The following is a 24,932-nucleotide window of genomic DNA, read 5'->3' on the forward strand; positions in this document are numbered from 1 at the left end:
CCCCCTAGAATAATTAGCCCCATTTCCAGAGACTTAATAGGTGTGTTTCATGGGTGCAGAGCTAGTGCCTGGTGGGCCTGGCATTTGAACCTAGGCCTGTCTGACACCAAAGCCCTTTCTGTTAACTTACTTTATTCTAAGGCAGCCAGTAGAAAGATACAAAGAGAGCAGGTTTTGGAGAAATCTATCTGAACTTCCTCTCAAAGACGTAGCCTCTCCATCAGTTAGTTTTTGTTGCATAACAAACCACCTGAAAACTTAAAGCTTAAAACAACTGACATTTATAATTTCTCATGGCTCCGTGGGTCAGAGGGTGATCATGTGTCTCGGTTAGCCTGGCTGGGGCTGGTTGGCCTGGGATGGCCTCACTCCCTTGTTTGTAGTTCGCAGACTTGCTGCTCCAGGTTTGCCTTAGCTGGAGATGCTTGTCTTTGCTCCACATCATCTCTCGTGCTCCAGGAGGCTTCTCTGAGCCTGTGCACTTGGCCGACCCAGCACTCCAAAGCAACGGAAGTCTAACTGGGGTTCACAAGCATGTTTACGTCTCTGCTGGTGTTGAAACTGCTTCTGTCCCATTCACCAAAGCAAGTCACATGGCCAAGCCCAGATTCAAAGTGTGAAGCAATAGATTCCACCTCTTGATGGGAGAAATGATGAACCATATTGCTAGGGGGCACACATACGAGGATAGCACAATTTGCAACCATTTTTGCCATCTACCACTGCAGACTGCACCAAAGAAGCCTTTCGGCCCTGACAGGTGCCAGGAGTTGTTAAGAAGAAAAAAAGGATTGTATTGTTTCATTCATTTACATATACTTAGAGTACTTTCTATGGTATCCTAGAGATATAAACTTTATAATTAAGTAACTCTGGTGTTTGCGATCATTTCTATTACAAATTGGATATCGGCCCTGGGATAGACCTATAATAACCTTGTGTGTGCCACTCACTTTTGTGAGAAATCAGATTTTTTTTTTTTGAGATAGGGTCTGGCTCTGTTGCCCAGGCTGGAGTACAGTGGTGCTATCTCAGCTCGCTGCAACCTCCACCTCCCAGGTTCAAGCAATCCTCCTGCCTCAGCCTCCAAAGTAGCTGGGACCACAAGGGTGCACCACCATGCCCAGATAATTTTTGGATTTTTTTTTTTTTTAGTAGAGACAAGGTTTCACCCTGTCTTCCTGACTGGTCTCAAACTCCTGAGCTCAGGTGATCTGCCCACCTGGGCCTCCTAAAGCGCTGAGATTACAAGTGTGAGCCACCATACCCAGCCAGAAATGAGATTTGATTGGAGTAATTTAAACTGAACATCACTTTTTCTGTGGCTGTAATGTGAGGACTCTCCTGGGTGTTGTAGATCTTATCCTTAACTTCAGCATCCTGTACCTTGTATAATATCCCTTGTTGACATCTTCTCATGGTGAGATCTGTTATGCATTTTGGCAGGAATCCTCCTGAAGCCATCGATAGAGTCTCACTCTCAGTGCATCTTGTCGGGAAGCCCACGGTGCTGGTGTGATCCAGTACTGGTGAAGTTAGCTTCCATCACCTGGTGAAGGTGCCGTGGCAGGTTTCTTCACTGTAGAGTTACTGTTTTACCCTTGGTAATTAACAGGTAATTTGTGGGGAAGACAATAGGCCTATGTGAATAACTTGTTCCTCATCAGATTTTTACCTGCCGCTTTTAGCATCCACTGATCTTTATAATTTTACCATTTCTCCAGGAGATAAGGAAGAGCTTTCCCTTATCCTCAGCCAGTTTCTTTCTTTATATTTGTATGGACTAGGGTATTCTTACTCTTGTTGTCATTTTTATTTTGATGCTTAAATGGATTCATATTTAGCCCACGGGAAACCCTTTAGTCTGGCTCTCAAGCTCTTCCGCTGTGTCCTCATGATTCTTTGAGAACCTCTTTACTTTCTGGAACAAGGTGTTCCTGGCTTTTTCCCTTCCTGCCCAGCACTGAATCAGCCACTTCTCCAAAGAGCTCCCATCTCTTTTAGAGGAAATGCTAGAAAGCAGAGTTGGGTGTGAGGAGTGCCCACTGCCTCTGAGCTGTCATTGACTCAGCAGAGAGAAATGTATGTACACATATAAGTGTATATATATGTGTACGCACACACATACATAGATGTGCACTTACGATCTGTCTACAACTACATATTAAAACCAAGTTTATAATGATACCTCTGATTTTGATCCAGTATCACAGAGGTCATTCTGATCTTCTTCCCGTTGTTTTTGCCAGCTTCTCTTCCTCCACATAAGCACTGAACTAAGTTAACATTCCTCAGCTCTGTCCCGGGCCTGCCTCTCTTCTCACCGTGTTTTCTTCCAGAATATTTCATCTTCTCTCTTGGCCTCCATTATCAGCATGCAGGTTACTTCTACACTCACCCTCACATCCCCGCCCACCAGGCCTCATTTCTGGATCTCCACCCGGCAGTCCTCACCCACCCATCTCACGTTCTTGGTCACGACGTTCTAGCCAGTGTTGACCAGTTGCCTCACGTTGGCTGTCTCCCAAGCCACTCAAACCTGACACATGCCCCATGGCACCCACCAGTTCATCTGTGCCGCTTTTCCACTGGCCCCCATGCCCCTGCCATTCAGCCTTTCATTCTCCTAACTGTTGAGGCCGGGATCCTGGAGTCACCCTCGATTCCGCCTTGCCCCTCTGCAGCCAGTGGCCAGGCCTCTTGATTCTTCCATCTAAATGTCCCTCGGTCTTCCCTGCCCCCTCCATTCTTTCAGCCACTGCCTTCATCCAGGCTACCAACGCCCCTCACCTGATTCAGTGTCAGAACTTCCTCTCTGGTGTTCCAGCTTCAACCTCACTCCCCACAATTCATTCTCCTCTCCACAGCCAGGGAGACACTGTTAAAACCTAAATCTCCTTGTCTCTTTCTCCAGCTCAAAGACCCTTCGGTGGCTCCCCAGGGACCTCATAATGCCCTTCAGGCCACTAAGAAAGGCCATCAGGGCTCCTGAAAGGCTGGTTCTCAGTTGTCTCTGGACCTCTTCTATGCAACAGTTAGAAAGGCTGAGGCAGAGGCCTAGGAATCGATATATAAACCTCTCTGACAGTGAAGTGAAAAAAAATAAATTGCAAAACAGCTTCATATGTTGTGATGCTGTTTTTATTAAAAACACAAATACATACAAACAAAATTCTGGCCAGGTATAGTGGCTCGTGCCTATAATCCAAGCTACTTGGGAGGCTAAGGCAGGAAGACCCCTTGAGCCCAGGAGTTTGGGGCTACAGGGAGCTATGATGGTACCACTGCACTCTGGCCCAGGTGACAGAGCAAGAGCCCATGTCTAAAAAATAAAAAAATAAAATTTTGTCTTTCTTCTATATATGCAAACACACTTTTTCTGCCAGGGCTGGCTCTTTTTGCCTTCTCAAAACCAATCCATATATATTTTTAAATACTTTTTAAAATACTTATACTTTTTAAATACTTCAACACATGAATGTATTTTCTAAGGAAACCATTCCAATAGGATAGCTAAATCAAAGCACCCCTTGAATCCAGAGCCCCTGATCCTTGGGCCCTTCTGGTAGTGGTCTGTACACAGTGCCTGGGGGCCTGCCAGCCTGTTTCCTATGCAAACATCTGTGTAACCAAAGGAGGTTTGCAGATGCAGAATAAAAAGCAGAACCAGGCTCCAATACAGATATGTTACCACTAGCTCCACACCTGGGGGGTGGATGTGCTGCTCAGCCCCGGGGGCAAGCATGCTCAGCAGTCACAGGTCATGCCTGCCCCAGCCTGTCAGGCCCTTGCTGTCAGTTACCACCCCGCCCCTATGGCTGCAGACAACTGCCTGTTTTAGAGCCTGCCTCCTTCCTAACGATGTGGTCGCTGCTGGTGGTAACGCGTCAGCATTGGACCCTGGTTCTGCTTTTTTTCTGCATCTACAAAGCTCCTTTGGTCTTGAGCTCACTGAGGAGTTTCTGTGTTTGTCACTGCAGGCAGCAGGTGTGTGCACTGACCCAGTGGCCCCTCAACCACCAGGGCACCTTTGTACTCACATGGAAAAGCATCACTGAATTGAGTTTTATCTTTACCTTGAGCAAAATGCAGTTGGTCTCTGCCCAAAGCCATTAAATATTTATAAAGTTAAAAAATGTTTTTTTAATGTCTCTGAGCCTCTCTTTTCTAAACTATAGAAGAAGGAAAATAACAATACCTGGATTGCTTGATGTTTAAATGAGATAAAAACATAAAGCCCTAGGTACAAACTAACTGCTCAGGACTGTTCACCACCAGCGTTAGTATTACTGTTATTACTTCTGTACAGAGGAAAATACCCTTTCGCAGTAGACCCCTTTCTGCCTGCTTTCACATGAAAACCACAGAGCAGCCATATTACATTACATAACCCAGGAGCTGTGAGACCCGATCAAGACATTTGGAAGGACAAAAGCAATGTTTGCCCAGCAGTAACCCATTGGGTTCCCCAGACTGTGGCTCTCCCTGGCGTCTGCTGTCTCTGGTGTTGCAAGTCAAGCTCGACTCGGAAGCAAGATCCAAGCTTCTGAGGCTCAGTGAGAATGTTCTTCTTGTTGTGTGTTGAGTTTCTCATGGGTGTGGAGTGTGGGACAGCTGCCCTTCCTCTGTGCTCCCATAGCTTTCAGAGAACTGCATGAGGTTCTGCAGCCCACACTGGGCCCTGGAGGGACAGACTGTCCTGAAGGAGGAGGTAGGCAGGCTGGTGGCCCTAGGTTCCTCCCAGAACACTGCGGATGCAGAGGGATGAAGCAGGCCCCTCGATTACAGTCTTCTGTGTAGAGACGGGGAGCCTGGGAGGAGGCAGTGCTGTGTGTGTGTGTATGTGTGTGTGAGTATACGTACGCGCATGCTCGTGCGCGTGTGCGCACACTTATGCCAAATAGAACCTCAGAGAATGTTCGTTTGTGTTGTGAGGCACCCCAGGCTTAGGGACCCAGTGAGTTACTCCGTGGCAAACACCACTTCCGTCCCTCCAAACGTCTTTGGATCGAGTCTCACAGCCCCTGGGTTACGTAATTTAATATGGCTGCACTTATGTGAAAGCAGGTAGAAGGGGTCAACTGTGAAAGTATATTTTCCTCTGTACAGCAGTAATAACACTAACACTAATACCGACAGCTAACAGTTACTGAGCAGTTACTTTGTACCTAGGGCTTTATGTTTTTATCTTGTTTGAACGTCATTGCAGTCCAGGTATTATTATTTTCTCTCTTCTACAGCTGAGGAAAGAGAGGCTCAGAGAGATTAAACACTTGTCCTAAATTACAGAACTAATCAGAGGTGGGGCCTGGTCTGAACTCATTTCCTGCAGAAACAGCTGCTTTCCACATAAAACAGCAGCCATGCCCCCATTTTCTGAGTGGCTGCTGTGGTTGGGCTGTTCTTTCCCGTTGCTCTCTGGTCTCTCGGCGGTGCTGCGGAGTGGGCACGATTATCCTCATCTGACAGATGAAAATCTGACCTGGAGGTTAAGTGACTTGCCCAAAGCCACACGGCTAACAAGCACAGGGCCCGGCTCAGCGCTCACACATGTCTGACTCTGGTGCCTGTGCCCCTTCCTCCCGAGCTGCCTCTCACTCAGGGGACTCGGGAGGCTCCGGCAGTGGCTGATAAATCACTCCTTTTGGCTTATGAATAACATGGCAAAACAAATTACTTTGGGGATCTAGAAGGAAGTTGTTGGCCCTGTGTAAACTCAATTGGAATGTCACTGAGCAGACAGCTCTGGAGGCGTCTACAAATATCTTCCGAGGAATATCCCCAAAGTGAAATCACCAAGAAAGCAAAACAGGCTCCGTGTTTTGGTTTGCAAATGAGTGTTGAGAAATGGCCTTGAGATCTTGAGTTGCTGGCATTTTTCCCATCACAAATTGTAAAGGACTTTTGAAACACCACAGGAAAGGGGAAAGAAAGGCTTGGGGTTGCTGATTATTTACAGCTCCAAGCCCCGAGCAGGTACACAGAACTAAAGGCCTCCCACCACTCCAATTGCATTTAATTTTATTCTGAAAATGACTACCTGCCAGTAAGCCGCATTGTTCCCCATCATCTCTGCAAGTACTTCGAGGTCCTATTACCTGAGTTCGCTTAACACCACTCGACAACTTTAAGCAGATAACAATTGAGTTGCCGGTGACGGAGTCTCTTTTTTATTTTTACCACGTGACTTTCTGACTCTTTATCAAGCATGTTGAAATCAGTCCATGTGTTGATTGGAGCATTTCCTCATCCCTTCGGCACATTGACACGTTGGGGAGGGACAAGGGTTGGCAGCTCTGAGAACTAGGTATTCCAGGGCGGTGGGTGGTCCTGAGTCTGGGGCCCTTAGGAGTTGGTCAGTGGTGGGTTTATGTTGAGCCTGCAGAAGTCTGAGGCGTGTGTTTGGAGGGGAGAACGAGATGGGTCTGGAGGACTGCCTTGGCAGGTAAAATTATAGTTCCCATACGAAGGGAGGATGCAGGAGCTGTAATCCCATCTCGTTGCCAGGCAAAGTTCCTACAGATTCATGGCAGAGCTGTCTGTGCAAGCAGCAATCCAATTTTATGTCCAAACAAATGCAGCATGCAGATTGGACTGACTGCTTCTCCGAGAATAGCAAAGACAGTCATTCAGGTCAGCTGGCAAAAAAAAAAAAAAACAACCACCACCCCCTTTTCCCTTCTTTAAAATAGGGGGTGGGATTAATACAGTAGCAGATTAGAGCTTTATTTGTTTAAATCTTGTGGAATCTGTAAGCATTCACAATCCCCTTGACTTGTAGCGTCTGATTGTAAAAAGAACAGTTGAATGAGCTGATTGTTTTCTGGTTTTTTTCTTTAATGTATTTTACAAACACTCTGGTGACAGGCCTGACACGCTGATTTCTATGTACTCGCACTTCAGTGTGGGATTACAGCATTAATAGCAGAGTTCCATGCATCATGCCATTTTTAAGCATGATCGTTATGATAAAGGGCATATACTTAATTACAGGCCTGCTTAATTACAGCTCTGTTGAAGCTCGTTTGTTTAGGAGAATGCTAATTGCGCCACAGAGCCTGAGGCACATCCTTGCTTTCATCTGCTGGAGGTAGCTCGTTGCTGTGGATCAGCATTTTGTTAAAACTGCCACCAAAAATAAGAAAAATTAAAAAAAAAAAAAAAAAACTAGGAGAAAAAGAAAGCACTGGCCTGGTACTGAAAGGAACCCTGCCCTGCACATGGCTTTTGGTGAGAGCAGACGCCAGAGTTAGCTGACCAGCCCTCCCTCCTCAGCAGGCGCTTTACCTCCTGTTGTCTCGTTTCATTTTTCTTCACCCTCACTGCAGCCTGCTGAGAGAGCTATAGTATCATGCCCACCTTACAGACAGGGCAAGTAAAGCTCAGAGAGGTGGGGTGGCCTGTGCACAGCCACACATCTGCACCTGCAGAGCTGCAGTGAAAACTCAGGTCTGCCAAGCTCCAAGCCCCTCCTTCCCTGCCACAGCCCCCCATAGCCCCAGTACACGTTACACTCTGGGTTTGACTCCTGGCTGCAGCCCAGCCTCATAACTCCTCTAAGCCTTGCAAGTGGTGTATTAGCTCATTCTTGCATTACTATAAAGAAATACCTGAGGCTGGGTAATTTATAAGAAAAGAAGTTTAATTGACTCATGGTTGTGCAGGCTGCACAGGAAACATGGCAGCATCTGCTTCTGGAGAGACCTCAGGAAGCTTCCAATCATGGTGGAGGCAAATCCAGAACAGGCTCCTCACATGGCCAGAGCAGGAACAAGAGAGGGAAAGAGGGGAAGGTGCCACACACCTTTAAACAATGAGATATCATGAGAACTCACTCAGTATCACAAGGACAGCACCAAGGGGAGGCTGTTGAACCATCCACAAGAAATCCTTTCCCCCATGATCCAGTCATCTCCCCCCAGGCCCCTCCTCCAATACCAGCAATTACAGCCGAACATGAGATTTGGGTGTGGACGCAGAGTCAAACCACATCAAGTGGTAACGTTGAAGCTTGAATTATTTGATGCATGTTCACAACCTTGCGTGTGGCAGTAAGCATGGGCTTTCTTTCCTTTTCTATTTCGTAGAACTGGGCTAGGGGAGAATTACTTTACTTCCCAGATTTGTTGGTGGTAGGGGGCTTTGTCATAGCCCCCCCATGGTTTGTTGGGGTTTGAGGGGGCCTTTATCATGTCCTTTTTTCTCCCAAGGAAAGGGCAGGTGCTGTCCCTGCGTCTGGGTTGTGACTGCAGACTGGTCAGGCAGTATCGGCAGGAGAAGCCCCATCCCAGCCCTTAGGCTGCGTGGAAGGGACAGGTCGGGGTGAGAGTGTGCACCCTGGACATGCATCTCTGTCTTCAGCTCCTCACACGGCATGTCACTCTGCATTGTACTCAGAAATAGACTAAATATTGGAACGCCACAGTCTCTCTGCTCTAAAAGAATAGCAAAGACAAAATGCTGGTTTCAGCAAGGGAAAAAGAAAGGAAGGAAGTAAATGTGGCTCCCCAGGAGAAGCCAGGACAGAGATGATTCATGAACATTCTTTTGGAACGCATTAAGCATGCATGCCGTTGATTTTAAGAATTATGTTCAGCAAACCTCTAGATATTTTAAAATATGAAAAGGCTGCCCAGATGAGAGGACACATGGATGTTATGGAATTAAGAGGGGATTTAGTGGTCCCACTGATCAGCTTTCTACCCAACACACAAAACCCCTCCCTAGCTCCCCAGCAAGTCGTTGTCTGCGTCTAGCCCCTTATGCTGTGACCACCATGAAAACATATGCAGACATTTGATTTTGTTCACCTCAAGGCTTCTCTTATCTGAACCCCCACTTTTGCTGTAGTTCTCATGTGCTGGACACCATCCCAGGCTCTGGGGGTGCTGGGCAGGGTGTGCTAGGATGAACAGAAATGGACAGGATTAAACAGAAATTGACAGGATTGTGCTTTCCTGGGCCATCAAATGTGATGGCTGCTCCTCCTTCCCTCCTGTTGTCTGGCTTCAGATTCCCTCATCACCCTGGCCTCCTGGAAAGCCCCCAGGATGGCCTCTGGGAAGGTGGTCCTGGCTCTGAGTGCCCCACTCAAGATCCAAGCAGACCAAGGTGAGTGACCCCCTGCCCGGGCACTGGGACTGTGGCACTGTAACCTTATGATGCTTTTATTTTTATTATTATCATTATTTTGAGATGGAGTCTTGCTCTGTTGCCAGGCTGGAGTGCAGTGGCGCAACCTCGGCTCACCAAAACCTCTGCCTCCTGGGTTTAAGCAATTCTTCCGCCTCAGCCTCCTGAGTAGCTGGGACCAGAGGTGCATGCCACCATGCCCAGCTAATTTTTGTATTTTTGGTAGAGATGGGGTTTCACCGTGTTGACCAGGATGGTCTCAATCTCTTGACCTCGTGATCCACCCACCTCGGCCTCCCAAAATGCTGGGATTACAGGCGTGAGCCACCGCGCCCGGATGATGCTTTTAAATGGTCAGATCACGTTACTGACTTACTCAACTACAGTTACCTTCTTTCTGGTCTCCTGTTATTCCATGTCTCTTTCATTCCCTCCTACACAGTTGGGTGTTTGGACCTACACTGTGGGACTCTTCCTGGGTCTCTCGTGAACTCCTTCCATTACATTTGGCCCATGATGGCAACTTTTTGAGACTTGATTGGTTTTCACTCTGTTATCTGGTGTATAGACTGCCCACCTCAGCTTCCCATCAGGAGCGCATTAGATGCAAATACCATGTGTGCTTTTGTTTGAGTCATTGATCATGCCCTGGGCACCCTTCATGGGGGTTGCTCAAGGTTAGCATCGGTCTCTTAATCAGCTTCTTGAATGTGTGGTTGGACCAGTTATGGACTCTGCTAACCTCCACAGTAGCCAGCAGTATTTATCCAGCTTGTCTACAGGGATAACATGAGAAATTTTGTCAGATGCTTTGTTGAAATCCATATTCTTTCAGCTTGCCTTCATCTTTGATACACTAGATTTTCAAAAGTGGGATTTGGTGGGCAGATTATCTGCTGAGCAGAGTCTCACTGGTCCTGGTGGCACTTGCTTCTCTTTGGAACCTCCCTGTGCTGGTGTGAGAGCCCTACTCCCCTTGACCCAGCTCCCACTATGAGCTTCAGCCCGTGGGATCCTATCACCTCCTCTGTTTCCTCTGAGTTTGTTAAAATATGTTTTCTAGGCCAGTTGTGGTGACTCATGCCTGTAATCCCAACACTTTGGGAAGTTGAGGTAGGAAGGTCACTTGAGGCCCGAAGTTCAAGACCAGCCTGGACAGCATAATGAGACCCCCATCTCTACAAAAAAATGAAAGTCTGTTTTCTGGAAGAACACAGGGAGCATCTGACTATGCCCCTCCTTCTGTCACGAACTCACTGACAGCGGTGGTCTGTCCTGTTGCTTTTACCCAACAGCTCTCCTTGTAGTCAGGATTAGGTCTGAGCAGGTCTCCTCATCTCCTCTGCCGCTGGCCCAGTCAGGAGCATATGGGCTGAAGGGGGAGGGAGGCCACCAGAGTCCTGAGGGCCCCCTTGCTCCTGCCTCTTGCTCCTCAGGAATTTCAGGAATGGTCTTCCTTTCCTCCCAGTGACTGCCGTGGGCAGCTCGCAGTGATCTCACTTCTCACCTTTGCCTCCTCATGAAGGTGTTACCACTGGGCCTGTGTGAGGACCAAAAGGTGCCCTCACCCAGACATCTTGATGCCTTCACATGGGCTAGGTTGGCCATGGGCCCCACTGACTCCCCAGGGTGCCCCAGAAGGTCTGGGAGGGCAGGTGTGGCGAGGACCTGCAGACGAACCCAAAGTGCCTCTGAGGGACTTCAGGGCCCACTGGGTGACAGGGTGAGCACCCTGGCCATGTCCTGCTGTCTCTCAGTGGCTAAGGGAGGGCCTTGACCTAATCATACGTGGGTGTGTGTATGCATATATATTTGTATACACATATAATGGAAATATATAATTTATATCTTACATATCATATATATAAAATATAAATCTACAATCTATGTAAAGGCATATTTTTACATAATATATGTGATATATATATTTGTGTGTTAGGCTGTTCTTATGTTGTTATAAAGGAATACCTGAGACTGGGTCATTGATAAAGAACAGAGATTTAATTGACTCTCGGCCCACGGTTCTGCAGGCTGTGCAGGAAGCGTGGCACTGGCATCTGCTTCTCAGGAGACCTCAGGAAGCTTCCAATCATGGTGGAAGGGGAAGGGGGAGCAGGCAGATCACATGGCCAGAGCAGGAGTGAGAGCAAGGGCGGGGAGAGGAGCCACACACTTAACCAGATCTTGTGAGAATCACTCACTACCACGAGAACAGCACCAAGCCATGAGGGATTTGCTCCCATGACCCAGACACCTCCCACCAGGTCCCATCTCCAACACTGGGGATTACATTTCAACATGAGACTTGTCAGGGACATATATCTAAACTATGTCTATATATATATACAAAAAATGCTATTATTGTTGATATGTTTTACAAGTGTATTGTCCATTTTCATACTGCTATGAAGAAATACCCAAGACTTATACCCAAGAAATTAGAATTTCTTTCTAATTTATAAAGAAAAAGAGGTACAATGGACTCACATGCTGGGAAGACTTCACAATCATGGCATAAGGCAAAGGAGGAGCAAAGGCATGTCTTACATGGCAGCAGGCAAGAGAGCATGTGCAGGGGAACTGCCCTTTAGAAAACCATCAGATCTTGTGAGACTTACTATCATGAGAATAGCACAGCAAAAAACCCACCCCCATAATTCAATTACCTCCCACTGGGTCCCTTCCACAATTTGTGGGGATTATAGGAGCACAATTCAAGATGATATTTGGGTGGGGACACAGCCAAATCCCATCAACAAGTTACTTTTTTCTCCTCAGTTTGTATTTAAAGCCCTCAACTCAGAGCAGCCAGACTGGGCAAACCCATTCTTCCTCATCTCCTCTGCGGACTAGCGAGGCAGGAGCACAGCATGACCGGAGGCCCAGCTACTGTGGTCAGAAAGCCAGGCTTACCAGACCACCTGTGTTTCTAGATCCTTCTCTTTCAAAGACACGACCATCAGTTTGAAGGAGAGAGAAACACATTCCTTGGAGCAGAGAGAAACTGCTTAATGGGTGAGGGGTTTGGCTTTGGAGCGGTGGAAATGTTTTGGAACTAGATGGAGGTGGTGATCGCACACCATTGTGAATGTTCTAAACACCTCTGAATTGTTCACTTTAAAATGGTTAATTTTATATGACTTTTTAGAAACATTTCCCTCCCTGCTTAGATCTTCCCGGTTCCTACAAGTGATTCCCAGGCTTCTTCCATCCATGGCTTTCATCTCCAGCAGCAGCAGGTGGGAGTGGCGGTGAGCAGGGTCCACAGGTCCTGAGAGAGGGTAGGCTCGTGCCCCAGGCTGGAGCCTCCTACCCAATTCCACAGCAGCCCTTTCTGTCCAGCACAGTCCATGAGCCCCCGCCAGGCCCTGCCCCTGGTCTGAGAACCTGAAATGCAGAGGTGACTCGGACATGGAAAGGAGACACAGGCCTGGCCAGATCCCAGGGAGGGCCTCAGGGAAGGTGTGCCACAGGAGAGGCACTCAGAAGACCAGGAAGGACAGCCAGGGCACAAGCATAGAGGGAGGAAGGGGATGGGCAGGGCAGAAAGAGGGTCAGGTGCAAGGGGGCAGGGCTTTCAATGCCAGTCGAGACCCTGTCTTGGAAATCCTGACCTTCTCTGGCCTTTGGAGGCACAGGAAGTACTGACAGCCTCTGATCAGGGAGGCCTCCCATGGGCGGAGCCTCCCTTCCCCTCTGCTGCCCCCAGTACTTCCCAGCTCCCTCAGTTCCTAGTGTCATCAGGTCTGTGCACATCACCTTCCCACCTTTTAAATACATAGGCTCCCTAGACATACAGTGACGTGTAGGTAGAAACAACTGTCACCATTGAGAGGCAGTTCTTCACCCCCAAATACTAATAAGGTCTTTAAAACATCAGAGGCAGAAAGCCTGGGGGGTGGCTGGCTCGTGCGTTCTGCAGGGGAATAAGGAAGCAGTAGTAGCCTCTAGCTTGCTGGTGTGTGCAGAGGCTGAGCTCACTGAGAAACTCCCCCAGCGTTCGGACCTGTGCTTGTGAGCACTCACGATTTCCAGGGCCTGTGCACAGTGCCTGGGTGTGCAGGGAAGACTCTGCTATGGACCCTGCTGTCTGTCTAGCAGGCAAGAGAAGCTGTGGGAGAGGTGGGTGTGTGCAGAGAGCGGGAATTGAGGACAGTGACAGGTGGAAACAGTGGGCTTCAGGACTTCAGTGGGGAGGTCAAGTAGCCTGTACTGTCTAGAGCTTTGGGGTCACTGCTGCCCACCTGTGTGACTCCAGCAAGCACTGATTTCGCAGAGCCTCTGCTTCCCAGTCTCTAAAATGATCAGAAGTGTTAGGAGCTCCTCGCCCATCTCAGCAGCAGCGGGAAGGACATAGAAGTCAGGTAGAGTGTGGGGCAGCGTCGGGCAGACGGTGGTGAGAGCTGGCACACTTCTTCCTGGATATCCGGTGGGACTGGGCTCTGCCCCTCTCTAGAAGGCTTTGTGGCTCTTCAAGTCTCCTTTATTCAAGGCTGAACTTTTTCATCTGTGAAGCAACACACTTGCATAGGTGTCAGAGTTCACTCACAGGTCTGAATGCATGATATGCTGAACGAGATTGTTTGGGGCTTTTCCCTTGCCCCACTTTCTGGGGGAGTGTTGCCCTGTTAGGGCCCTTTGTCCAATCTCTTCCCACAGCTCACAGCAGGTTACTGGCACCACCTGAGATGGAGAAGGCCTCTGACCAGGAGTCTCTGAGTCCAGCAGCCACACTGGACAGCGGCCCTTCCAAGCAAGGAGGGCTCGGGAAGGACAGCGGCTGTAGCCAGCTGTGCCATTTCTTCTTCACAATGACCTAAGAACGTTTTGTTTCTTTCCTTCCCTAAAATAAGGTGTGAACATAGCTTTGTTATGTTTTATTTCTGTATGAACGTAGCACGAGCCATTCGTCTCCTGCTGACTGGGGAGGATCTGTCCCAGGCTTCTTTTCCTTCTCTTCTATCCTTTCCTCCTGCTTTGCTGCTTTCCACTTCTGCTACTCTCCTTTGTTAGGACTGAAAAAAAAATGACCACTTAGGTTCCAGAGAAGTCATTCCAGGAGACAATGCGGGAAGCAAAGATTGTCGTTCCTGGAAGCTCACTCACCAAGGCTTCTACTCTGCTTACTGTAATTTCAGGTTTCAGGGAGAAACAGGGTGAGCAAAGTAGAAGGGTACCTCAGGGTACGGCCACCCCTGACTATGGGGCTCCCCGTCCCTGCACCACAACCAGGTCCTGCACTACTGCGGCCGCATTGGGCCCTTGTGGGTTCCCAACTCCACCCAGCCCTGAGGAAGCAGCCAGCACTGGAGAGGCCTGCCACTGTCCCAGTAGCTGCGTGGCTGCCGCATTGGCACTGAGAGTGCCTGCATCACGCCTCGTCTAGTGTGACCTGATCCTTGGCATGGCAGGACTTCCAGTCCTGGTGTGGCACCAGAGTCCTCCTCTCTGAGGTTATAATCTGTAGAGGAGCACTCACTCATGGAGGCACACCCTGGGTCATTTTTGTGTGCTTTTGACAGTGATGCCCTGGGACAGGGTGGAGGGAGGGGCGGCCACAGAAAAGGAACCGTGCCTCAGAACCATGGCCCTGGACCCCTGGTTTTTCCATTCGCTGCGTCCTGTTCCATGCTCTTTCTCTCTGTTAAAATTGAGTGCATTGGTGAGCCTCGAGTAAGCCCTCGACGCCCTGGGTCTGAGTGACTGAGAGCGACAGTGACTGTTGCCCCCACCTGCCAAGCACCCACTCTGTGCAGCGCCGGCCCGGTGCCCCGCACACTCCGCTTCCGATGCACAGGCACCCTGGCGTGTAGGCGGCGCCGTCTTTTTCAGTATAACTTCAGTTGCTCATCTGCAGTTACCAGCTGGGATTCAAACCCAGCCAGTCTGACTCCTGAACTCCTCTTTCCTCCCACTTAGTGACTTTAGTCTCTAAGGTGACCTTAGAGACTGTCTAATGCACGTGCTCACTGCTTCGTCTCCGCACAGCCTGTCCCTGCCAGCTCTGTGTCACCTTCATTCGGCTGCCAGCCCCTGGTGACTTCCCAGTTACAGATCAGAGAGCAGACTCCAGGGGTGGAGAGTGGGGGTTCTAGACCAGCCCCTCTCAGCTTCTACAGCTCTTGTCTACATAGATGCCTGGTGCTCAGGGTATGATGAGGCACCTGCCTCTCTCAGTAGGTTGTGTGTCCCAGCAGCAGGGGTGGGACCTGTCCTCTCCCATAGCTCTCACACACCTGTGCTGGGTGTCACCTGGCTCTGTTCTGTGACGCATTCATATTCTCTGTGTCAACATCTTCAGTTGCTGGACATCTAAATGCCATCTTCAATACCTTTAATGCCATCTTTTTTTTTCTTTTTTTGCAGCAATGGATGGTGTGCCTTTCATGATTTCAGAGAAGTTTTCTTGTGTTCCAGAAAGTGTAAGTTTTATGCATGATTGCCCTTCCCCTCTGCCACCCTCAACTTAAGGTCCCTCCATCCTGATTTACATGGCACACAGGGCTGTTCTGGCAGCACTCACGCTCCCTCCCCGGAATCTTGTCTGCTTGCATGTCCTCTCTCCTGCTGGAAGCTGAACCCCGCAGCCCAGTGACAGTGACTCCCGAGGTTGAGGATGGGCCATGTGCATCTCTGGCCCTATCAGCCAGCACCCCATGTAGTAGATGTTTGAGAAATGAAGAAAGCAACAGCTGAGGGATGGGAAAGGAGCAGGAGGCTGTCAGACAAGCTCAGGAGGCTGTGGAGCCGAGCCTTTTCCTGCCGCATGTGATTAACTCGGCCTGAACGTCCCCGGTTGTGAATGTTCTTTGTCTCCCGAGTCCAGCTTAGTATATTTTGTTCTTTCTTATTTGAGGATGACAGTTTCCTGTCAAAAGGAGGCTTCTTCATTTTCCCATTGTCGTGGCTGCATCCTGCCCTCTGACACGGGGGCGCCATGCACATGTGGTGCCTCTAGCCATGGTCTCCTGCCCACACCAGGCAGCGTGGACCTCACCGTCCACATCCACACTCTCACTCAGGCCAGGCCCACGCCATCTTTTTGTCAGAGGGACCGAGTGAGCTAGCTGGGACCGAAGGCTGACTTCAGACCGTGAGGGCCGCCCATCCTGCATGGCAGTGGGGTGTCTGTGCCAGGCCACAGGCTCTGCCTGGCACTGCTATGGTCAGCCCTCCAATGGCGCCAGCCCCCAAGGTGGCAGTGGCCCCCTCCCAGCCATGCAGGCTTGGCCCACGCTGGCTCAGAAAACCCGTTTCTGGTTTTGATCCTTTCTGCAGAAGTTGGCCTTGAGTAGCTAATAATCGTGAAGGCCCCAGCTTGGGCACAGCTAAAGAATCCTTCAGTGTTTTTCTTGGATCCAGCTTAAAAACCACCCGGCTTGCGATTTGACCTGCTCTGTAGTTTCCATTTTCGTGAAATAGAATAGGCCTCCTCTGAACCCTTCTGGTAAGCAGCTTAATCTTGAAAAACGCTTGTGACGTGCGAGCTCCAGTAACTTCAGCCGACTCCATGGGGCCGCGTTGCCATGGCGACGCTGGCGCCTCTCCCGCAGTTCCCTGGGAGAGGCTGCTCTGTCCTGTGCACCAGCTCCAGTTGGGAGAGTTTAGTGAGGTGGTTAGAGCCTAATGACACAGCAGCTGCACCTCTACTGGGTCCCAGGCATTGCGGGCAGGCGGCCCCACTCTCGAGCCCCTCGGGCTGGCAGCACAGACAGCACCACACTGTTCCATGGCTACCGGCAGAGCAGCCGCGAGCTGAGTGTATGACTTGGTGGCCCCGTCCCAAGACCGCCCTCGGGAAAGTGCTGCTGCCGCCTGGCCAGGACTCCAAGGCCACAGACAACCAGGCCCGATGCCCTGCACTCCCCACTCTTCTCAGTGCAGCGCCGTGCAGCAGCCCCACCAGGGGAGCCGCCGCTTTCAATGGGCGAGGAAATGAAGAAGGGATTTAATTCGCAGCTGCATGGCGAGGAGGCGCTGAGGCTAGTTTTGAGTCTGGGTCCTCAGACTCCAGAGCCAGCCTCACAGGAGATCCCTGCTGGCTTGGCGGAGGTTCCGGCTCCACTCACACCCCTGGGCTACTGCCCTTTAGGACCCTGAGGGCCCTGGGGTTCTGTCAAAGGCCTTCAGGCTTAGCCTGGGCCCCAGGAGGCTGCGCCAGGGACCCCTCAGGGTACACAGAACACTGGTGTGCCCAGCAGGGACTCTCAGACCAGGAGCCACATGGACTGGGTGCCCTCTGCCCTTGGAGCCTTTGAGTCCAGGCTTCTGTGGGCCTCCCGCTCACTCACTGCCATGTGTATTTGATTTTTCATGCTGTCTGTTGAAAAGCCAGCATTTTTTTTAAGTCTCCAATCTTTATGAAAGTATAAAAACTCTCATTAAAATGCAGTGTTATCATTTTTACCACATTGATTTCTCACATGGTCATTGATGGGCAGTTGTTTCACTTGGAATCCTCCCCAGCTCCTGCCCTGGATTCCCCCTGAGGAACTCCTCCTCCCTGGAGTCCTGTTAGACCTCCTGCCTTACCCAGACAGGGTGGCTGGGCGGCCTCCGGGGAGAGCTTGGGCACCTGCGATTTACAGATGCAGCGAGAAAGAACAAACCTTGCCTGCATGTTCCACTGGCAAGGGGCAAAGAGAGGAGAAGCAGGCCAGCCACAGTCAGTCCTCCAGGAGACCCGGGCCCCCCTGAGTGCCACAGACAACAACTAGGCAGAGGTCCCACAGCACAGGGGCCGGCACCTCGAGGGCCACATTCCTGCTGCAGGCCTTCATAACTCCTCCTGCTACCCCCACGCATGACTGAGAGTCCCACTGACGGTCTTCCTGTGGAAAGTGGGTGGGGAAACACTAGATCACACCATGGTTGAAGATGTTGCCATTGCCATGCATAAAAGTACGTGTGGGAGGAGCATTTTCCAGCCATTTAAAAGGGTGACTTCATCTGTATTTTCAGATGCAGCCCTTTGATCTCCTGGGAATCACCATCAAATCTCTAGCAGAAATTGAAAAAGAGGTAAGCAAGCCGTTGGGGAGGAGAGGTCTGGGCATTGCCCACACAGCGGGGTCTCTCATGCTCCCCTAGGGATCCACTCCAGGGGAGGGACAGGTGGAAGTGTCCCTTTCTCTTCTGAGGAAAACACTTTCGTTTCACTGAAATGTGTGTCTTAGATAAAGTAACTCAATTCTAATGTATTTCCTGCTTCCAGTCAAATATGACCCACAGCTTGTCTTCTCTAAGTCAGAAGGTTTTACATAACAGACAGAGCCATCAGTTCTCCTTTCTGAAAAAGAGTCTCAGCTTTGGGACGGTGTGGGTTGGAGGACAGGCACCAGGTTGACTTTTATTCCTCCATTTCCTTTATTATTTGCCACCAGGAGGGGTTTTGGGAAATGACGGAACCTCTCCACAATTTAGGGGCGTGTCAGGATACCTTCCGCTGTGCTTCCTAAGCTGGAATGCATCTGGCAGCCTGGTTCCGAACAGTTTGTACCTTTTCCTCATAAAAAAGAAAGAAAGCCGGAACTGGTGTACGGATGACAACTCTGAGGAAAGGGGGTTGAAATGATGGAATCAAACTGGAGTGAGACCACCGGGGCCCTCCTGTTTCCCTAAGACAGCACAGGGTGTGTGGCTTCCCTTCGGCAGAACGGGTTGTTTAGCAGTCACACGCCACTGCCAGCTCTCCTCCGAGAGGAGCATTCATCTCAAAGATGGAGATGGTAGAACCATTTCAATATTCTCCATTCCTTGGGGTTTTCTCCTGTGTACCGGATAGCAGAAGCAGCCTGCATTATTGAAAGATGGCTGAAATCAAGCAAAATTGAATCAATGTAATACAACAAATTTCTAAAGCTGTCATAGCAAAAACAAAACAAAAAAGTCCCCCTTTGTCTTTGATTTTTGGTATATCATAAAAACCAACCTGATTGTCATATATAGATTTTTTCTTTTTTTTTGATAACTTGGGGTAAAAAATGGCTGGCTCTGACATTAGAAACATAGGTGTGCCTAGAATTTCATGACTGCCTTTCTCAAAGCAAGGGAGCACACAGGGCCCTGTGTGGGGTGCATCCCAGGGAATGTGAGAAAGGCCTCAGAAAGGCTGCTGCTGCCACAGGTGGTCACCAGAGCAGCGGCCACATTGATAGACCTCCAGACCAGCCCTCTCCACCATGGATGGGGGCAAGTCACTTCCCCGCCATTTGCCGTGGGACAGTGGCAGAGCCTGTCTCACAGGTGCTCTGTGATGCCAGATGGATGCAGGTGTGACGTGCTGGCAGCACGAGCCCCAGCGTCCAGCCATCTCCCCTCCTGTTCTGCTTGGGCTGCCTGTGCCTCACAGTGGCACTGTTTAAGCACCTGCCGTGTGCTCAGCTTGGGGCCTGAGGCTTTACATACATGATCACTGGTTCCCACTCCAGGCCTCGTTCCTCCCTATGTCATGGGGTGAAACTGAGACTCTGAGATGAGCAGTAACTGGCCTAAGACAAGATGGAGACCCAGTTTGCTGTGCTCCAAAGCCTCTCCACTGACGAAAGGGGCAGCTCTGTGTCCCTCCAAGGGGGCTCTCTAGGCCGATGGGGACAGTGTGGTCTGGGAGGCCAGTCAACCTGGTTCCCAACCCTGGGTGGGCCTTTGAGGTACTGAGGTGGGGTGAGGTGGGTGAGGGTCCCAGTGTGGGGCCCAGGGCATGTGGTGGGAACCCTGTAAACCTTCATTCCCTTTCCCACTCTAAGAACTGAAATCTGTTTCATTACAATGTAGCGTCTCAGTGTTGGGTGCCCTGAGTCATAGTGTGGCCACCCCCAGGAGATGCAGAGCCAGGGTGGAGATGCACCCTAGAGTCAGTGCCTGGCTAGAATCTCAGATCTTCCACTGACTTTTCTGAGCCAACATTTCTTTTTATGCACAATCAAGATAGTAATAAAAGTGCTTAGTCCAGAGTCTATGTGGGTTTAACTGAGAAGGTCCAGTGAATGATGGCCTGGACCAGTGCCTGCATCAGTGGCTGCTGGCTGCCACCATGATCACAACCGCCACCATCACCATCATTACCATTCTCCTTGTCCACGGAGAAGGACATGAGTCAGCGCAAGCCCACGCATTCCGCCATCCCACCGCTCTGTTGCTGGGGCCAAAAGCACCATCCCTGTGGACCAAGGCCAGAGGTATTTTTTGGGTTTAGTAGCAGGTTAAAAAAAACAGGTCTGGCCTAGGTGTGATGGCTCATGCCTGTAATCCCAGCACTTTGGAAGGCTGAGGCAGGCAGATCACATGAGGTCAGGAGTTTGAGACCAGCCAGGCCAACATGATAAAACCCCATCTCTACTAAAAATATCCCCCAAAAAGTGCCGTATGTGGTGGCACTTAGCCAAGTGTGGTGGGGCACACCTGTAGTCCCAGCTGCTCAGGAGGCTGAGGCAGGCAAATCTCTTGGGCTGGGGAGGTGGAGGTTGCAATGAGCCGAGATTGCATCATTGCACTGCAGCCTGGGGAGAGTCTCACAAAAAAAATAAAACAAGTGTGTATTTGTTATTGAAGTAAATTGAAGTCGACGTAAAGAAATGCAGGGAATGGGGAGCGATTAGAACCTTAAACAGGGTAGAAAACCGTAACAAGTATCGCCGTAGTCAAGAGCACCGCAGAGTTTTTCATTTAACCTGAGGATTTAAAAGTTCCTTGTACCAGCCAGTCACCTGCTCGCACTGTTGATGTCCACACACTCGGGCCCACTGGCTCCTTCCGAGGTGCTGACTGAAGCTTTTCCCCAAAAATAAACCTGAAGTTGCTTCTTTTAGCCACTGATCTCGGCATTGCTTGTGGGAGTTGGAGGCCCAAGGAGAAGTGGTGCCCGGAGCCAGAGCGACTGGTTGTCACCCCTGGGCTCTGCGTGTTTGGCCCTGGAGCGGGCTGGGTGTCCCCTGGGTCAGGGTATTTGATTTTGTGCTTTCCGTTTAGAACAGGTCTGGCTGCCCTTGGTGTGGAGCCTGGGGGTAGAGAAGTCTCTGCTCAGACATTTGCTTTGCTCACTGTAAACCTTTGTATTTTATACCATTAAACAAAAAAAAAAAAAAAAAAAAAAAGAGTAGAGTAGATACAGTGGGAGGCTGCTTTCAGGTTCAGGGGCACAAACTATGCCCGTGCCTCCCTTTCATCCAGAACAGCTCCTCAGGCTCGCCTGGATTCCCAAACACGGTGGAGAGCCCGGCAGCCAGAGAGCACTGCTCTGTGCTGGGCAGGTGCTTCCCTTCGTGATCCCTCTGCACCCATGGGAGGAAGTGGGGCCCACCCATTTACAGGAGAAGTCTGGACTCAAGAAGTTAAGCAACAGGCCAGACTCCCACAGCAGCGGCCCAGAGCTGAACAGGGCCAAGTGTGACCCTGGCCAAAAGCGTGACAGTCTTCATCTAGTAGAGAGCAGTCCCACCTTGAAGGGAAACAGAAGTGTGAACCTGAGGGTGCACTGTCTTGTCTGTCCAGAATCGTGGCCAGTGTGCCTTCTGCTAGCATTAACTGTCCTCGCCGGCCCTGCCTAAGGGAAGTTTCTGAACTGAAGCCCAAGCAAAATTGCCACCATTCAGCTTCAGGGACGGTCACCCTCCAACAAACCCCATGACCCTGTGCACCCTGAGCATGGAGGCTAGGGATGAGGGCAGCCAAAGGGAGCCCCCCAGAGCCAGTCAAGCATAGCTGCCCTACCCCCAGCAAGGACACAGATGGCCTGAGCCTGCCAGGCCCAGGAGCTGCCTGGCATGGATTGACAGACAGGGTGTCACCCGGTTGTGGGTGGGCAATGTCCCTCAGCCCCCAGCATCCTGAGGAGCCCCAGGAAGCATGCACTGCTGGGCCCAACAGCCAGGCCGCCTGGAGAACAGGAAGGGGAGCTAGCACACTCAGACACTGGTGCCTGCAGGGACCCTCATGGGCTGCGTAGACAGTGGACGGGACACAGCCTCCCAGTGTGGATGCCTGGGGTTGGGGACAAATCTGCCATCTAGATTTGGCTCTGGGGCAAGTTCCCAGTCACCCTCACCCCAAATTGGAGCACAGGCCTGCTCGTCCAGCCTAGCGCACAGTGCAATGGTCAGGGCACCTGGCAAGCTGCCCTGCTCTTCACCGGGGTCTCCACAGGAGTCATGGTACCTGATGCACTTGGGTGAAGTTTCACGACAAACGCCCAAGAATGGTCATATTTTAAAGTTAAAATTAATGTATGCGCCATTGAGCAAATTTTGAAGAAAAGGATCTTTGAAGACAAAACCTCTCGGATGTGCTCCATGATGGCGTGGGTGGGCGAAAATGAAGGAAGCCGTGATTCACAGAGAAATTCCAACTCAAACACCTGCCAGCACCCTGTGACAGAGTGACAGCCTCCTGCCTGGCCCGTGTCTTCCAGCAGCCTGTGTTCCTGTCTCCTCTGTCACCTCACACCCAGAGCAGGATGACGCTTCACCGTCCTCCCAGGGCTCATATATATCAGTCCCAGGCATGAGGAAGTAAATTTAGGTGACAGGGGACTGGCCGGCCAGTGGCAGCCTCGTGGTCACAGTGGGCAGTTTTCTGGCCCTGGCCCCATCTGTCCCTGTCCTGCCCCCTCCCCTCCAGTTTGGCTCTGCAGGAGAGCAGTGGGTGACCCAGTGGGGCTGTTGTCCCAGTGAAGCCCTTATGGTTCTCCCTGCTGCCCAGACAAAAGGCTGTCTATGTCCTGGAGCCTGGAAAGTGTAATTTCGCAGCCAGCACCCATGATGAAGCATCTTCTCTGGGCATGAGGAGATGGGCGTATAAATATTGTCTGTCTCTGCTGCTCTTTATTTCCCTGGTAAGCAGTTGCCCCATTTCTCCAGCTGATGGATTCCCCATCGCAGCCAGGGTGGGAGCTCCCTGGCTCTGCCGTCCAGGCAGCAGCTTCTAAAATCATCCTCGTGTCTTGGTTACCTGTGTATCCTCCCTCCCCACCCATGATCCTGCCCTGGCCTCCCTGGCAGACCTCACCGTCACAGCCAGGAGGCAGCAGCCTTGGGTATAGGTTTCATGCTGCGTGCGTAACTACTGGCAAGCCTTGTGAGAACAGGAGTGAAACATTCCTGCAGTGACAGGGCACCGGGCAGGAGAGAAGTCTGGAGCAACTTCCAGCCCCGTGCAGAGCTGTTTCTACCAGCTGCCAACCTCAGCAGAAACCACCACGCTCCCCATTCCCTTCCGGGGGTGCTACCGTCAAAACCTCGGCAGAGGAAGCCCTCGTCAGCCTGCCGTGCTCCTGGTGGAGTAACAGCCTCCATTTTCATTCGACTTTAAAGCCGAAAGATGAGGGAGGGTCTAATTAGTGACGGTCGCTCTAATATTAATCACCCCCTTAAAATTGACAAGGGAGGCAATTCATTTAACCACTTAATTGCTGCAGGTTTTTATGGGCTGCTGTTTGCAGACATTTAATGAAGAAGTTATAAATCTAAGGGAGCTTACGATTTTAATTTTATACCTAAATATTTTCCTTGTTCTCATGTTTGTAGTCAATCCTCAAGAGTGTAGTCACGTGGAATGTTCTTTAAATGAACATATTTGCTAACTGGCATGATTTCAGTTTTTAAAACATTGGTTCCAGCAATTAGGCATTTTTTTCAGTTCCCAAATGACTAGAGAAATTCGTCTTGATTATAATTGCTCTTAGCCACGCATATCTAATTTGTGTCTTTTTAAGTGTTAATTAGTAAACAGTTTGAGCTGACATCTTTATGTGTTTGTGCATTGAAAAATGGGGCTTATTGCTTATTTAGCTTGGGGCCGATTCCACTGGCATTTACGTCACGACATTGAGGTGGAATCAATGAAAATGCATTTGGCAGCATGAGGTAAAAAGGATCTTTGAATTCAGCCTTGAGATGTCCGTGTTGCCTGGGCCTCTGCCAGTCTCTTCAAATATACGAGGTTAGCGTGGATTTGGGACCTGTGTCCAGCAGGAATAAAGTGAGGCAGATTTTTGTATCAATAATGAAATGGCAGCGTCCCAATTTTATAAAAGCAAAATGTTCCTATTCCCGCACAATTGTTCATTCTTTCTACTTTTGGAAAGCTTTCCTGGTGCTTATTAAATGTTGAAGAATTTTTGTGGCATGAACGGTTGCAGCCTGAAAATGTGTGATCCCTTTTCACCATCTAGTGGTAGTATCTTAAACTGCAGCAGGAAATAAGGTGCCTTTTCTCTACCTACGAGATTCAACATTTCACCACCCAGAATCCTTGTTATTTCTTTATTTTTCGGTCAGGAAACTGAAATGTTTGGGGAAATAAATCTGCCTCCCTCATATGTTAGAATTTAGGTAAATAAATAGGAGCCAACCTGTTCTCTCTTTTTTGATGTATTGCTAAAAGACATAACACTGCCACCCAAATTCCTACAGAGCTGTCCCACTGAGCTAATTCCAGCCCAAAAGAAAGAAACCTAATGAATTAGTGAAGTAGATGACCTTGCAGAAATCATGAGAGAAGTCTTGGGCTTCTTTTCAAACACAGGATAGAGCTTGGAACCACCGCTTCATAGACCCTGCAAGTGCCTGACCACAGCGTAGGAACCAGTTTTATGCCACAGACAAGATTAATTCTCTTCCCATAAATTGTGGAGGTTCTTTTGCACAGTTTATCATTGTAAGCAGCTCCCCTGCCGATCAAAACTGATTTTTTAAATATTTAGTGTTTTCCTGAGTACCAAGGTTGTCCATGTTTATAAAAATGCAGACATCACAGGAGCATGTAAGAGGTAAACCTCACCCTCCACTCCTGGGGCACATGCACAC

The 24,932-nt window shown here is 49.9% G+C and overlaps 1 protein-coding gene across 11 annotated transcripts in view; it reads left to right on the forward strand.

The window, feature by feature from the left end:
- Positions 1 to 24,932, forward strand: part of MVB12B (multivesicular body subunit 12B) — a 242,513-nt gene that overhangs the window by 150,094 nt on the left and 67,487 nt on the right. For 7 of the 11 annotated variants that reach the window (XR_004729111.3, XM_078327399.1, XM_035257739.3 and 4 more), the window contains exons 8-9: positions 15,499 to 15,554; positions 18,094 to 18,153. Coding sequence is in view for 10 of the 11 variants with exons in the window: in XM_078327399.1 (XP_078183525.1) it covers positions 15,499 to 15,554; positions 18,094 to 18,153 (116 nt within the window). In the remaining variant the exon portion in view is untranslated. Of the gene's footprint in view, positions 1 to 15,498; positions 15,555 to 18,093; positions 18,154 to 18,515; positions 23,865 to 24,932 lie in introns of those variants that run through there. The other 4 variants (XM_078327396.1, XM_035257726.3, XM_035257750.3 and 1 more) reach the window with 2 other exon arrangements.

Source organism: Callithrix jacchus, chromosome 1 (assembly GCF_049354715.1).
Source record: "Callithrix jacchus isolate 240 chromosome 1, calJac240_pri, whole genome shotgun sequence".
NCBI classification, from domain to species: domain Eukaryota; kingdom Metazoa; phylum Chordata; class Mammalia; order Primates; family Cebidae; genus Callithrix; species Callithrix jacchus.